The sequence below is a fragment of the Loxodonta africana genome, chromosome 19 (genome assembly GCF_030014295.1).
Source record: "Loxodonta africana isolate mLoxAfr1 chromosome 19, mLoxAfr1.hap2, whole genome shotgun sequence".
Taxonomy (NCBI): Eukaryota; Metazoa; Chordata; class Mammalia; order Proboscidea; family Elephantidae; genus Loxodonta; species Loxodonta africana.
Genome location: NC_087360.1, coordinates 20,592,620 through 20,604,797, shown reverse-complemented (window position 1 = coordinate 20,604,797; position 12,178 = coordinate 20,592,620). Strand labels below are relative to the sequence as shown.

Sequence of the window (12,178 nt, the reverse complement as noted above, 5' to 3'; positions counted from 1 at the left end):
ACCTTTTTGTGAAATTCAAAAACAATTAAAATGGAACAATGCATTACAGGGTTTAGACACACGTGTGCATTTGTGGTGAAGAACAGAATGATAAACAAAATTCCGAACAGTGGTTTCTGCAGGTGGAGAGGTAGAGGCTAGACTGAAGCGGAGCACAAAGGTGATGTAAGTCATTGTTCTTGCTGGAGATCTCAGGCTAGTCAGTGGGCTCCCAAGTCTTCATTGTATTCTAATACATCAATAAATTGTTGTTGTGAACTGCCTTTGAGAAGTCCTCCCCCACTTCCCCGCTCATGGCGACCCAGTCCTGCTCCATCCCCATGTCTGGTTGTGGATCAGACCATTGTGATGCGTAAGGTTTTCACTGGTTGATTTTTGGAAGTAGATCACCAGGCCTTTCCTCCTAGTTCCTCTTAGTCTGGAAGCTCCGCTGAAACCAGTTCAGCATAATAGCAACATGCAAGCCTCTCCTGACAGGTGGTAGCAGGGACAGATTACCCAAGAAGCAAGGTAAGCAAGTGCTTACCAGCAAAGAAATTGTAAATCAAGTACTTCACTATTATGTGAAGTTTGAAAAATTAATTTTTCTAAGTGCAGAGGCCAGTCTTGTGGCAATACTGCCAACAGGGACAGATCACCCAATAAGCAAGGTAAGCACGGGCACCGGTAAGCCTGTGCTTACCTGGCTTGTCCAGTAATCTATGGTGCCTGCTCACAAGGTACATTGGCTGGGAATCAGACCCAGGTCCCCTGCACAGAAGGTGAGAATTCTACCACTGAGTCATCACTGCCTTCAATATTAGTAAATAAAGGGGGAAAAGGGAAAAAAAACCTCTCATCAACAATCCTAATAACAGTGAGATTAGAACCCAGCAGCCTGTTAGAAGAATAATACACGACACCAGCAAATGAATTCAATTCCACAGCTGCAGAAATAGTTCAACATTAGAAATTTATAATGAAGTCACCATATTAATTAATAGCTTGAAGGAGAAAACTCATTACCAAGGGGGAAATTTTTTAAAGAACGGAAATGGCAACAAAGATGAATCTTTGTTATTTATGGTTTATTTAAGCCAGAAGTAGTGCTGCTCAAACCAAAAAACCAAACCCGTTGCCGTCGAGACGATTCCGACTCATAGCAACCTCATAGGACAGAGTAGAACTGCCCCAGAGCGTTTCCAAGGAGCAGCTGGTGTATTTGAACTGCCAGCCTTTTGGTTAGCAGCTAAGCTCTTAATCACTGCATCACCAGGGCTCCCTAGTGTTGCCTAAAGCAAAAAACCAAACCCACTGCCATCGAGTTGATTCCGACTCATAGCGACCCTATAGGACAGAGTAGAACTGCCCGATAGAGTTTCCAAGGACTGCCTGGAGGATTTGAACTGCTGACCTCTTGGTTAGCAACTGTAGTACTTAAGCACTACGCCAGGGTTTCCTAGTGTTGCCTAATTGACCTAAAATACAAGCTATAAATGTGAGCAACACGTATAAGTTTTAATTTCCTTGAAGCCACATTAAAAGAAGTAAAAAGACACAGATAAGATTCATTTGAACAATGTTATTTTACTTAACCCAGTATATCCAGAATATTATTATTTCAATATGCAATCATGTAAGAAATATTAATAAGATATTTAACATTTTTTTTATAAGACTTTGGCATCCAGTGTGTATTTCACGTTTATAGTGCGTCTCCATTCAGACCTGTCACAATTCAACTGCTTGACAGTCACACGTGACAGGCGGCCATCGAATTAGAGAGCACTGGTTTTTGTTTTTTTTAATAAAATAATTTTTATTGTGCTTTAAGTGAAAGTTTACAAGTCAGTCTGTCGCATATAAGCTTATATACACCTTACTCCATACTCCCACTTACTCTCCCCCTAATGAGTCAGCCCGCTCCCTCCTTCCAGTCTCTCCTTTCGTGACGGTTTTGCCAGTTTCTAACCCTCTCTATCCTCCCATCTCCCCTCCAGACAGGAGATGCCGACACAGTCTCAAGTGTCCACCTGATACAAGTAGCTCACTCTTCATCAGCATCTCTCTCCAACCCATTGTCCAGTCCCTTCCATGTCTGATGAGTTGTCTTCGGGAATGGCTCCTGTCCTGGGCCAACAGAAGGTTTGGGGACCATGACTGCCGGGATTCTTCTAGTCTCAGTCAGACCATCAAGTCTGATCTTTTTATGAGAATTTGGGGTCTGCATCCCACTGTTCTCCTGCTCCCTCAGGGGTTCTCTGTTGGCGAGCACGGGTTTTTAACTGAACAGTGCTAGAGGAATTCTTAAATGGCTGGGGACGCTGATACAATGGAATATTGTGCAGACCTTAAAATTACTTTTCCGAAGTTTTAGTAAAGTGGATTTTTTTGGTAGACTTAGTTCGAAAGTGAGGTGAGGAAAACCCTATGGGTCACAACAGAATGTTGTCTCATAGAGTGCTAGAAGATGAGCCCCCTAGATTGAAGGCGCTACACAATGGCTGCGTGCCAGCAATCATGGAGATGGTGCAGGACTGGGCAACGTTTCATTCTGTTGTACATGGGGTCACCATGAGTCGGAGCCAGCTTGATGGCACCTGACAACAGCAACTAGCTGTCCCAGGCACTGCAGATACAGCAGTGGCTGAAACAGACAGAAGGATCTGCCCTCCCTGTCCTTACTGTCTAGTGATACATGGTACTTACCTCAGTGCAGCAGCAGCAAGGTCTCATAATCTTGAGGAAATCTGGTACAGAAACTTCCGGAAGCAAGCATCCTTCAGTATCTGACTAAACAGGAGCACTGACTCAGACAAAGAGAACATGACCAGAAAGGATAAGGAGGGGAGCAAGTCTAAAGGAAAGTTGGCAGCACAGCCAAGGTTTACTAGACACGGGCCCGGCGGTACCAGTGCCCTGACACACCGTTGGGAAGACATGTCACCAGAAGGTCCATAGGAAGTGATGGGATTTTATCACGCCTGATATTAACATGAATGTGGCCAAACCCAGAGAGGGGCAAATTGTATGGGGTTAGAAGCAATTACCAATGGTCAAGATTTGGGGTAGCATTTAAATTGTCAGCAGAGCACAGATGTGCCTGAAGCACCCAGTCTATTTTTGTATGTCACAATACTCCTCAAACAGGCCAAGTTGGTCTTCATCTCCGGGCGTTTGCACTTTTCTGCTCCTCTACCTGGAGTGTTTGCCCCTATTCAGATTTCTGCTCAAATGTCTCTTCTGCCCAGACGGGCCTTGCCCGATTCTCCATCTCAAACATCCCCTCTACCACCGCTGCAGAAGTGTGTGCCTTTACTTTCACCATGGCCCCATCATGGCCTGAAAACATGCCCCTCACTTGTGACCCTGTTTATTTTCACTATAGAGTGCAGGCTCCAAGAGGGCAGGGACTTCGTCTTATTTTTGCTCTATCTCCAGCATTTGTAAAAGTCTCTGTTGCACAGTAGGCACTTAGCTACATGGAGCTGACGACCACCTGCTGCTTGTGGTCACTGAGCTGGCTTTCCGCATGTGATGCTGGGGCATGGAAGAGAGTGGGTGTGCAGCGAAGCATCAAGCCACCCAAAGACAGGCCTGCCTTTTGTCCTCAGCTACTGGGAGGTGGTCTCTAGGCCCCTGGAATGTCCTGCCTGGTACGAGGGGCTCTGTTTTCCTGGGGGGCTTGGCCACCAGACAGTATAACAAGATTTATGATGGCGACTTGATGCCATGTGGAATCCATTCCAGCCTCCAGAGGGAACGGAGACTAAAGGTATCAGCCTGACCTCCGAAAGGGCTAGAGACTAAAGGTCAGCCACAAAGGCAGTATGTGACCGAACCTCAGTGAAAACTCAGCACCGAGGCTCGGGCAAACTTCCTTGGTTGGCAGTACTCCCTGCTTGCTGTTGCAGGTTGTGGCCAGGAGGAGTTAACGCTGTCCATGACTCCACAGACAGAAGATGATGGAAGCTCCGTGTTTGGTATTTCTCCTGGACTCTGTCTATATACTTCCTTCCCTGGGTGCATCCCTTCTCTGTAATAAACCGTAACAGAGAGTAGGACAGCCTTCAGTGAATTCTGTGTCTGTCCGGGGAATTACCAAACCTGAGGGTGGTTTTGGAACTTCTTGAATTTGCCATTGATGTCAGGAGTAAGGGCGGCAGTCTTGCATGGACTGTGCTCCCTCTAACTGTACATTTGGCTGAACTCTGCAGTGGGTGTACCAAGGACTGCCACTGTTGTGTCCCAAGCACAGCCCCCTCTCCTCGTCCTGTATAGGAATCACTTGCGGAATCTACTGGGCTTTATTCTAACTTGGGTTCAAGGCAGCTGAGGAAAGGAGAAATCTGGTACAAGGCCTACTCGTGAGAGCAAGATAGAGCCCAGTGAGTGATGGCTGGGAGGACCTTTTCCACTAAATGTGGCTTCCTTCCCCACCTTTGGTTCCAGAAGTTGCACAGGCTGTGCCAGAGGCCTAAGACTGAGCCTCAGTGAGGACAGAGAAAAAAGATGCTAACGCCAGCCTAGTCCAGAGAAGCAGGCCCTGGTGCCTTCTGCAGCTCATGGGGCTGCCCACCTGCCTGAACGCCTGTTCATCCCCCCACACATAGTGTCATTCTCTGGCTCCCACTGGCCCTGTGTGTCCTTTTAGGCCCAGGCTGGTCAGTGGGCCTCTGGTGTGTATCTTGGCCCCTGGCTCCCGTTTCTCCATCCATCTCAGCCTTGATCACATCCCACCTACATGGTGCTGGGTGGGTCCCTAGCCTTCCATTCTCTGTGGCTAAGCCCAGACCCAAAGTGCAGCCACACACTCGCGCTGCCTTTCCCACGATGCCTCACCCCAGCTCCCCTGTGCTGAGTTAGCCTCGGCTCTGCTTTGTGGATTCTTCCCTGGCTGTCGCCCTATGCTTGGTGTGGGGCAGGGTTTTATGTCAGTGCCACTTGCCTGCCCAGCTCTAGGACAGCAGCACTTGTGCCCAGCACCATCTCAGTGACCATCAGCAGATGGACTGTGGGCATGTGGGGTCGAGTGCCACGTCTCTTGGCAGCCCTGAGCTGCTCTAACCCCCAGTACATAGGGAAGGTCAGAGGCAAAAGGGAAGAGAAAGAGAGCGAGTGGCCAGGAAAGCCTGGTGCTCTCAGGAGAGTCTCTGTAGCTACACAGTTGGAGTCACAGTGTGAAGAGTGATGCCAGGTGGGCTCTGAGCTGAGGAAGGGCGGTGATGCAGGAGACAGGAGAGCATAAGGCAGCCCCGTGGAAGTGTCCTTTATGTGAGAGCACCCATCAGACAGTGTGCACCCAGGAGGAGGTCTGCTGCCCAGTGCTCCCAGCTGCCCCCAGCCCTAGGCCTGCTCCCGCCCTCATTCAGGCTGTGCGAGAGTCCCAGGCAAGGGTGAGGGTGGTGGGGGTCTCCACTGCATGTCAGCCCGCTGCATGGCCTGCAGCAGTGCCTGCAGCTCGACCTGCACCTCGCTCAGCTTCCCTTTGTCCACGGGCCCCCATGAGAGGCCGTGTAGGTAGGCACAGCACTCCACAGGGATGGGGTACAGCACCTGCTTCAGTTCCATCAGTGAGGCTGTGCGCTCCAGCAGGCCCAGGAGGCTGGCCCGGGAGAAGGGGTTGTCAGAGAGGCCCAGGGATCTGAGGTGGACACAGCAGCACAGGGTGGGCAGGATGGCCTGGAGGTGGGTGTCCTTCAGCCAGCAGTGGTTCAGGTCCAGGTGCTGCAATGTCCTAGCCACTGCCTGCAGCAAGGCCGCTAGAGGTCCTGGCACCATGTAGGACAGGTTGTTGCCACTCAGATCCAGCTTCTTCAGGCAGGTGGCGTGAAGGCTCTGGGACAGGAAGGTGACATCGGTGTCTAGAAGTGTGCAGGAACGGATCTCCAGGGTGTGCAGGGGGGTCTGTAGGCAGCTGAGGAGAGAGGGTGGCTTTCAGGGGAGGGCCCCAGCCCCCATCGGGAGCACCTGCTTGCCCAAGTAGACTTGTCCTAAGGCAGCTCATCTGGAGCAGCCATTTACCTCTGGGTTTAGGAGCATGTCCCCTGGTGCCACAGGACTGGCCTCATCCCCTACTGAAGCCTTCTAAGTCTCTCTTTGGTGAAATGGAGACCCACTTCATAGGTACCCAACATGGCTGCTTATTTGATGAGAAGAACTTATTCGATAAGTGTTGCGAGCACAGTCAGTTGTGCCTCCCACCAGGCTGCCTAATCAAAATCCTTGGGCCTGGAACATTCCCTGAAAATGGAGGCTAGATGCTGAGCCTCGCTCTATCTTGGTTTCTCCTTCCTTCTCAGGGAGACTCCTTCCCTAGTTTCTGGCCTAATGAGCACCTCTTTGTTCTCCTTATATGTATGGTGTCACATGGCACCTGGCCAACCCCACTGCTATATCTGTTCCCATCAGGGAGGGAACGGAGTCCTTCACTTGTGGCATGATGGGTGTGTGTGCAGAACATCCACCCTGCATGGGCTACGGGGAGTGACCCACTGGCAGTGTGGGGACCTGTGCCCACTAGTGAAACTGACCTTGTTCTGTCTCTTCTCTATGTGAGTAAAGCATTGTTCCATCTACGGCCTGTGAGTCATGTCTTTTGTTGGTGATCGCGGACCTTGGCTTGACCATAGAAGTCTAGGATGTACCTATTATTGCTAGGGTTTGGGTTTGGGGAGCTACCACTCAGGCCCCGGTAAACAGAATGCCCCCCACTGGGAGGTGTGCATGGAGGGAAACACTCCTTTCCCTCCTTTGTCATGCCACAGCCCTCATGCCCCTCTCCAGGGCAGCCCATGTTGTCTGTGGTTCCTCAGGGCCCAGCACGATGCTGGCACTCAGCAGTGCCCCAAAGGATTTGTTGAGAAGATAAACATATGCAACTTTTTTCCCAACAAATCTTTGTCTTCCTAAGCAGATCCAGCCTTCAGTGTCCTCTGACCCCAGGCTCCCAGTCTACATGCAAGATTCCATGAGGGGTTAAGAATGGGTACCATTTTCTATATTGCTCCCTGCCCAGACTTGACTTTGGCACATTCCAGGGATTCTCTGGGGGACCCTGCCCACCTGAGCACTTGATGCAGGTTGCCTGACAGGTAGGAGTAAGACAGGTGGAGCTTCTGGAGGTGGTGCAGCTGGCTGAGATGGGAGAGGAAGTGAATGGAGGACTGCTCGCCCTCTGGGGGGAAGGCCCAGTGGTAGTAGGCCAGCTTGAGGCTGCGCAGGTTGCGGATTCTCCCCAGCTGGGTGACGAACAGGCTGTGCTCTGACAGTGCCCGGAACCAATCAAACACCTCTAGCTCCTGGATGGAATCCAGGTCCAGTGTCTTCAGGATTCCCACAAGGCTATCGAATGGCATTTCCTCAATGTGCAATTTCCTACAGCAGAGTCGAAGGGACCCACAGCTCTGCTCCACCTTGGCCAGGAGGCCACAGAGGAATGCATCTAATTTGAAAGGGCCTCTTAGGAAAAGATCGACGTGTAACTCCACTGGCTCCTGGGCCCCCCGAAGTTCTTCTTTCACGCCCTCCACTGCCCTGGGCTTAGCCATGTTCTCTGGCATCTCAGCCTTGACTGTGGATGGTAACCAAAATGGAAACTTGGCCAAGGCCTCAAAGGCCCCTTTACACTGGACCTGCTCAAAGGCCAGTGTCAAATCCAGGACCCTCAGCAATGACCTCCTGTGGAGAGTAGAAGGGAGTGATGAGATAATGATATCCGGGGGAGACCTGCAAGGCCAGGGTAAGATGAGTCCCAGGAGCAGGATCCTGGCCCTTGGCTCCCAGATGCCAGCATCAGCCCACCTATCCTCCCCTCTCTAAATGGCTTTTCCCTTCCTTATCTGGGATCCTGTTGAGTCTCCATTCTTCACACCACCTGTACCCCTATCCCCAGAAGGTAAAACCCTATCCCTTATCCTCATCAACTACATCATCAACCATTAACCCAGAAGCTCATAAAAACAAAACAAAACCTGTTGCCTTTGAGTTGATTCCAACTCACGGTTATCCCATGTGTGACAGAGTAGAACTGCTCCATGGGGTTTTCTTGGCTGTAATCTTTACAGAAGCAGATTGCCAGGCCTTTCTTCCATACCACTGCTGGGTGGATTTGAACTGCCAACCTTTAGGTTAATAGTCGAGTGCAAACTATTTACACCACCCAGGGACCTTATAGATTCCTCACTTATGCCTCATTTGTGCCCCTAGCCGACTTTAACCCCATATTCCCCTGGGTCCTAGCCCAGTCTCCCTCTGGCTCCCTGTGCCCATGCCTTGGTCTCAGCACCCCCCCTTACCTGGGACAAGCCTTGTGGACAGGGGAGTCCTCCAGCCCATCAAGCACAGCCTGCAAGCTGTCTTGGTTGGGCCACTGCACTATCAGAGAGCCCAGTCGGAGGAAGGGGAAGGGCCAGGCCTGCACAAGCGCCTTCAGAGCCTCCTTGTGTCCCATGGCAAAGGCAGCAGTGAGCACTGGTGGGAAGAGGTCGACTGTGAACTCTTGCAAGACAGGTGGAGCAGAAGGCTCATTGCTCAACAGGCGGTGGGCTGCCAGCTCCAACAGCGTGGGTAGGGCTGGGGTGCTCATCTCCACAAACCTGGGGCAGAATAAGGTGGACCTTCTCAGACCTCCTCTTGCTCAGCACCCTCCCAGACCAGCTTGGAACACCCAAGCCTTTTGCATCCATCACATGAGTAAGGGGACTGAGAGACAGGCTCCACCCTCCATTTGTGAGAAGAACCCACAGGCTGGTCTTGCAAGCATGAGACTGTGAGCCCTCATGCACTGATGAGGTGATATGGAGCCCAGAACCTCAGGGTTTAGATCTATTCCTGCTAGGCTTTGGAGACTTTGACTTGGTCCAGATTTCTGTCCCTTGCCATCAAGATCACCATGTGCACCTACTAAGGACACTGTCCCCAAACCCCACATCAATTCTGCTCATTTCACCTCCAAGGTGTATCTAGATGAGACCATGTCTCATCACCCTCACCTTTACCAAGCCATCAGCATCTTCCTCCAACTACAGCAATGGCCTTTGAATTTGTCTCCCTGCTTCTGACCTTGCACCTCTTATGATCTAAGTCAGATTGTGTTACTTCCCTGCTTAAAATTCTCCCTCTGAATGCAATGCCCCCCTGAGGTGGCCCTCGTAGGGTCTAGCCTCTTAGCCTCTCTGGGCCCACATCCTGCCACCCTCCAAAATCATGTACCAGCAAATCAAATCTAGCAACATTCCTCAAAAAAAAAAAAAAAAAAAGTACCAAGTACGACTGACATCAGGAATGCAAGAGTGGTTAACATTGGCATGATTCGTCATTAATGTAATCGTGTTCATAGATTCAGGAAAATCAAATAAGGAAAAAGAGGGATGTTTCCAAACCTGGTATTTAGCGGTGCTATTTTATAAGCATTCCCTTTGACGTCACAAATGATCTTACAGTGTGGTGGTCACATGAGACTGCGCTCTGCAGACCTCCAGCCCAGAGAGTGCAATTGACTAAAAAAAGAAAAAAAGCCAACATCACCATCGAGTCGATTCCAACTCATAGTGACCCTACAGAACAGAGTAGAACCGCCCCAGAGAGTTTCCAAGGAGCACCTGGTGGATTTGAACTGCTAACCTTTTAGGTTAGCAGCCATAGCACTTAACCACTATGCCACCAGGGTTTACACAATTGACTACGCTACCCTTAAAACTCTGAGACAGCCTTTGGGACAAGGCTACGCCTCCCGCTGCTGCTCTTCTCCAATGACTGAATGTGGCAGGGATATGAAGGCAGGCCAGTTCCTTGGACACAAGCCACTCCTGGACAGTCAGCTTTGGCTAGAGGACTCCCTGATAGCTTTGCGGAGCCTTCTAGAGAGTGTACAGTGGTCTAGGGCCCTTCCCCACAACCTTCACTCAGAGTCAAACCTGCTTTGTGGTCTTATGGCTCAACATGTCTTCCTGGCTCCCTTCCCACTGTTTCTCCTCTGAACGTCCCCTAATAAAATTTTTGCATGTTTTCCTGTCATGATGTCTGCTTCCTGGAGGACCTGAACTAACTCAAAAGCCATTATCACTACGTCTATTCAACAGTGCCCTGTCAATCTACTTTTATAAGAAAAAAAAATTTGAATAAACATGGGAAAAAAAGAAACAAAACTGCCAGTACGTGCAGATAATATGATACTTTATATAGAAAATCCAAGACAATCACAGACAAAGCCACAGAAGAAGACAGAGCTCAGGAGGCTGCTGGACACAGACCGACATGCAGAAATCAAAGGCGTTTGTACATGCCAGTGACACCCACTTGGAAAATGTAATTATCATCACAATAAAATCTCAATCGCAACTACACTGCTGTTGTTAGCTGCTGTCGAGTCGACCCCCAACTCATGGTGATCCCATGCACAAAGGAACAAAGCACTGCCCGGTCCTGCGCCATCCCCAAGAATGGGTGCAGATCGGGCTGCTGTAATCCACAGTGTTTTCATTGGCTGATCTTCAGACGTAGATCACCAGGTCTTTCCTCCTAGTCCATCTTAGTCTGGAAAGTCTGCTGAAACCTGTTCAGCGACATGGCAACACGCAAGCCTCCACTGACAGGATGGTGACTGTGCATGAGGTACACTGGCTGGGAATCGAACCCGGGTCTCCTGCATGGAAATCCAACAAGGTTTTCAAGAGGTTCTTAAGAGATTTCAAAAATTTGGACTGTAACAATTAATGACAGATTAAGAGCATAACATACAACTCTGAGATTGATTTTTAACGTACACAGAAGTGTTCAGATAAGAATAACAACAACAAACAGCTTATAAAACAGCAGAAGTACACTGTTGGGGAAATAATTAAAAATAAAATCTCCTGCCAACTCAGTAAAACCTCTCCACAAAATGTAAAAAAGAATGAAATGGTTTTATTATTGAATAAGCACTAAACCAAACCATGATACACATCACAGGTAGCTCGCTTAAGAGGCTGCAAAGACAGAAAAGAAGCTCATCCTTTTATACAGCCAGGCAGATACAATCTTCTACATACACGTTAATTGCCTTCAGCCAAAGGAACATATAAAACTTCTCCTATCTTTTCGTTAAGTAGGCAGTTACAGCTTGGAGCCAAGTGCTTAGTCTAAAGTCCCATAGAGACAGGGAGACAGGTCACCTTCCTTCTTCATGTTCACATTTTAGAGGTGGCTCCAAGGCCCCCAAGAAAGATAGTCCTGGAATGCAAAATGTGAGAGGTTTATTTAGCTTCAAAAAGATTTATGTACATCTCAAAGGATTTACGAACACACGTTTTCTAAAGGAAATGCTAAAAGAAAAGCAAGTAGGGAAGCAAGGTTCTCTTTCCCTTTTAATACCAGGGAAATGTGTAAATTTTCGGGACTTGTATATACCCTTACACACATATCCAAGTACTAGAGAGTAGAGCAAATTTTAGTCAGAGGTGAATTCAAAATCAAATCCTTTCACTGCTATAGAAGACTGAACAAATAAATTCAGTAATTCATTTAATAAGGATAACAAAAACAACAAAAATAAAATAAAATCAACCACAAGCGGAAGAACAACTTCTGAACACTTACAGACAAAATAAATTAGAAAGCAGAAAAATATAGGTCAAGAAATTAATCCAAAACTTGTCCTGTAGGAGAAGAGTAGATACATCTCTGGCAGACAGTAAAGAAGAGAAGACAATATACCCTAAAGAGTTGGAAGTAGTGACTCAGACAGAAACCTGTACACCAGTGTTCACTGCAGCACTATTCCCAATAGGCAAAAGGTGGAAACAACCCGTGTCCATCACCAATGAATGGATAAATAAAATGTGGCATATATGTACAACGGAGTATTACTCAGCCATAAAGAGAAATAAGTCCTGATAGATGCCAGCACATAGGTGAACCTTGAAAATGTTATGCTCAGTAAAACAGGTCAAAAGAGAACAAATACAGTATGATCCCACTTACATGAAGTATCTAGAATAGGCAAATTCAACAAGAAAAAAGAAAAGTAGTGATTACCGGGGGCTGGTGGGAGGGGGGATGAGGAGATGGAAAAATAAAAAATACAATGACTAGGAATATGGCTCTTAGTCTCTTAAAAAATAAAAAAAGAAAGAAAAACTCTAAAATTTAAAAGTGAAAAAATGATTACAACTACGGACATAACTATAAAATTACAGGACAACAGAACTAATCATAA

General features: G+C 48.3%; 1 protein-coding gene across 1 annotated transcript; it reads right to left on the bottom strand.

Moving 5' to 3' along the window:
* Positions 1 to 5,343: 5,343 nt before the first annotated feature.
* On the bottom strand, positions 5,344 to 8,262 carry LOC104846795 (leucine-rich repeat-containing protein 14-like). Its single transcript, XM_010598972.3, has 2 exons — positions 7,045 to 8,262; positions 5,344 to 5,896 (listed from the first exon to the last, which is right to left on the bottom strand). Exons 1-2 carry the CDS (start codon positions 7,539 to 7,541, stop codon positions 5,344 to 5,346), a joined length of 1,050 nt encoding a protein of 349 aa, XP_010597274.2. The 5' UTR covers positions 7,542 to 8,262.
* Positions 8,263 to 12,178: the final 3,916 nt, after the last annotated feature.

Excerpts from the sequence above, each read along its gene's own strand:
- LOC104846795 (XM_010598972.3), bottom strand. The coding sequence starts at position 7,541 with ATGCCAGAGAACATGGCTAAGCCCAGGGCAGTGGAGGGCGTGAAAGAA. Across the intron at positions 5,897-7,044 it reads AACCTGCATCAAGTGCTCAG|CTGCCTACAGACCCCCCTGC; the intron begins GTGGGCAGGGTC and ends CTCTCTCCTCAG.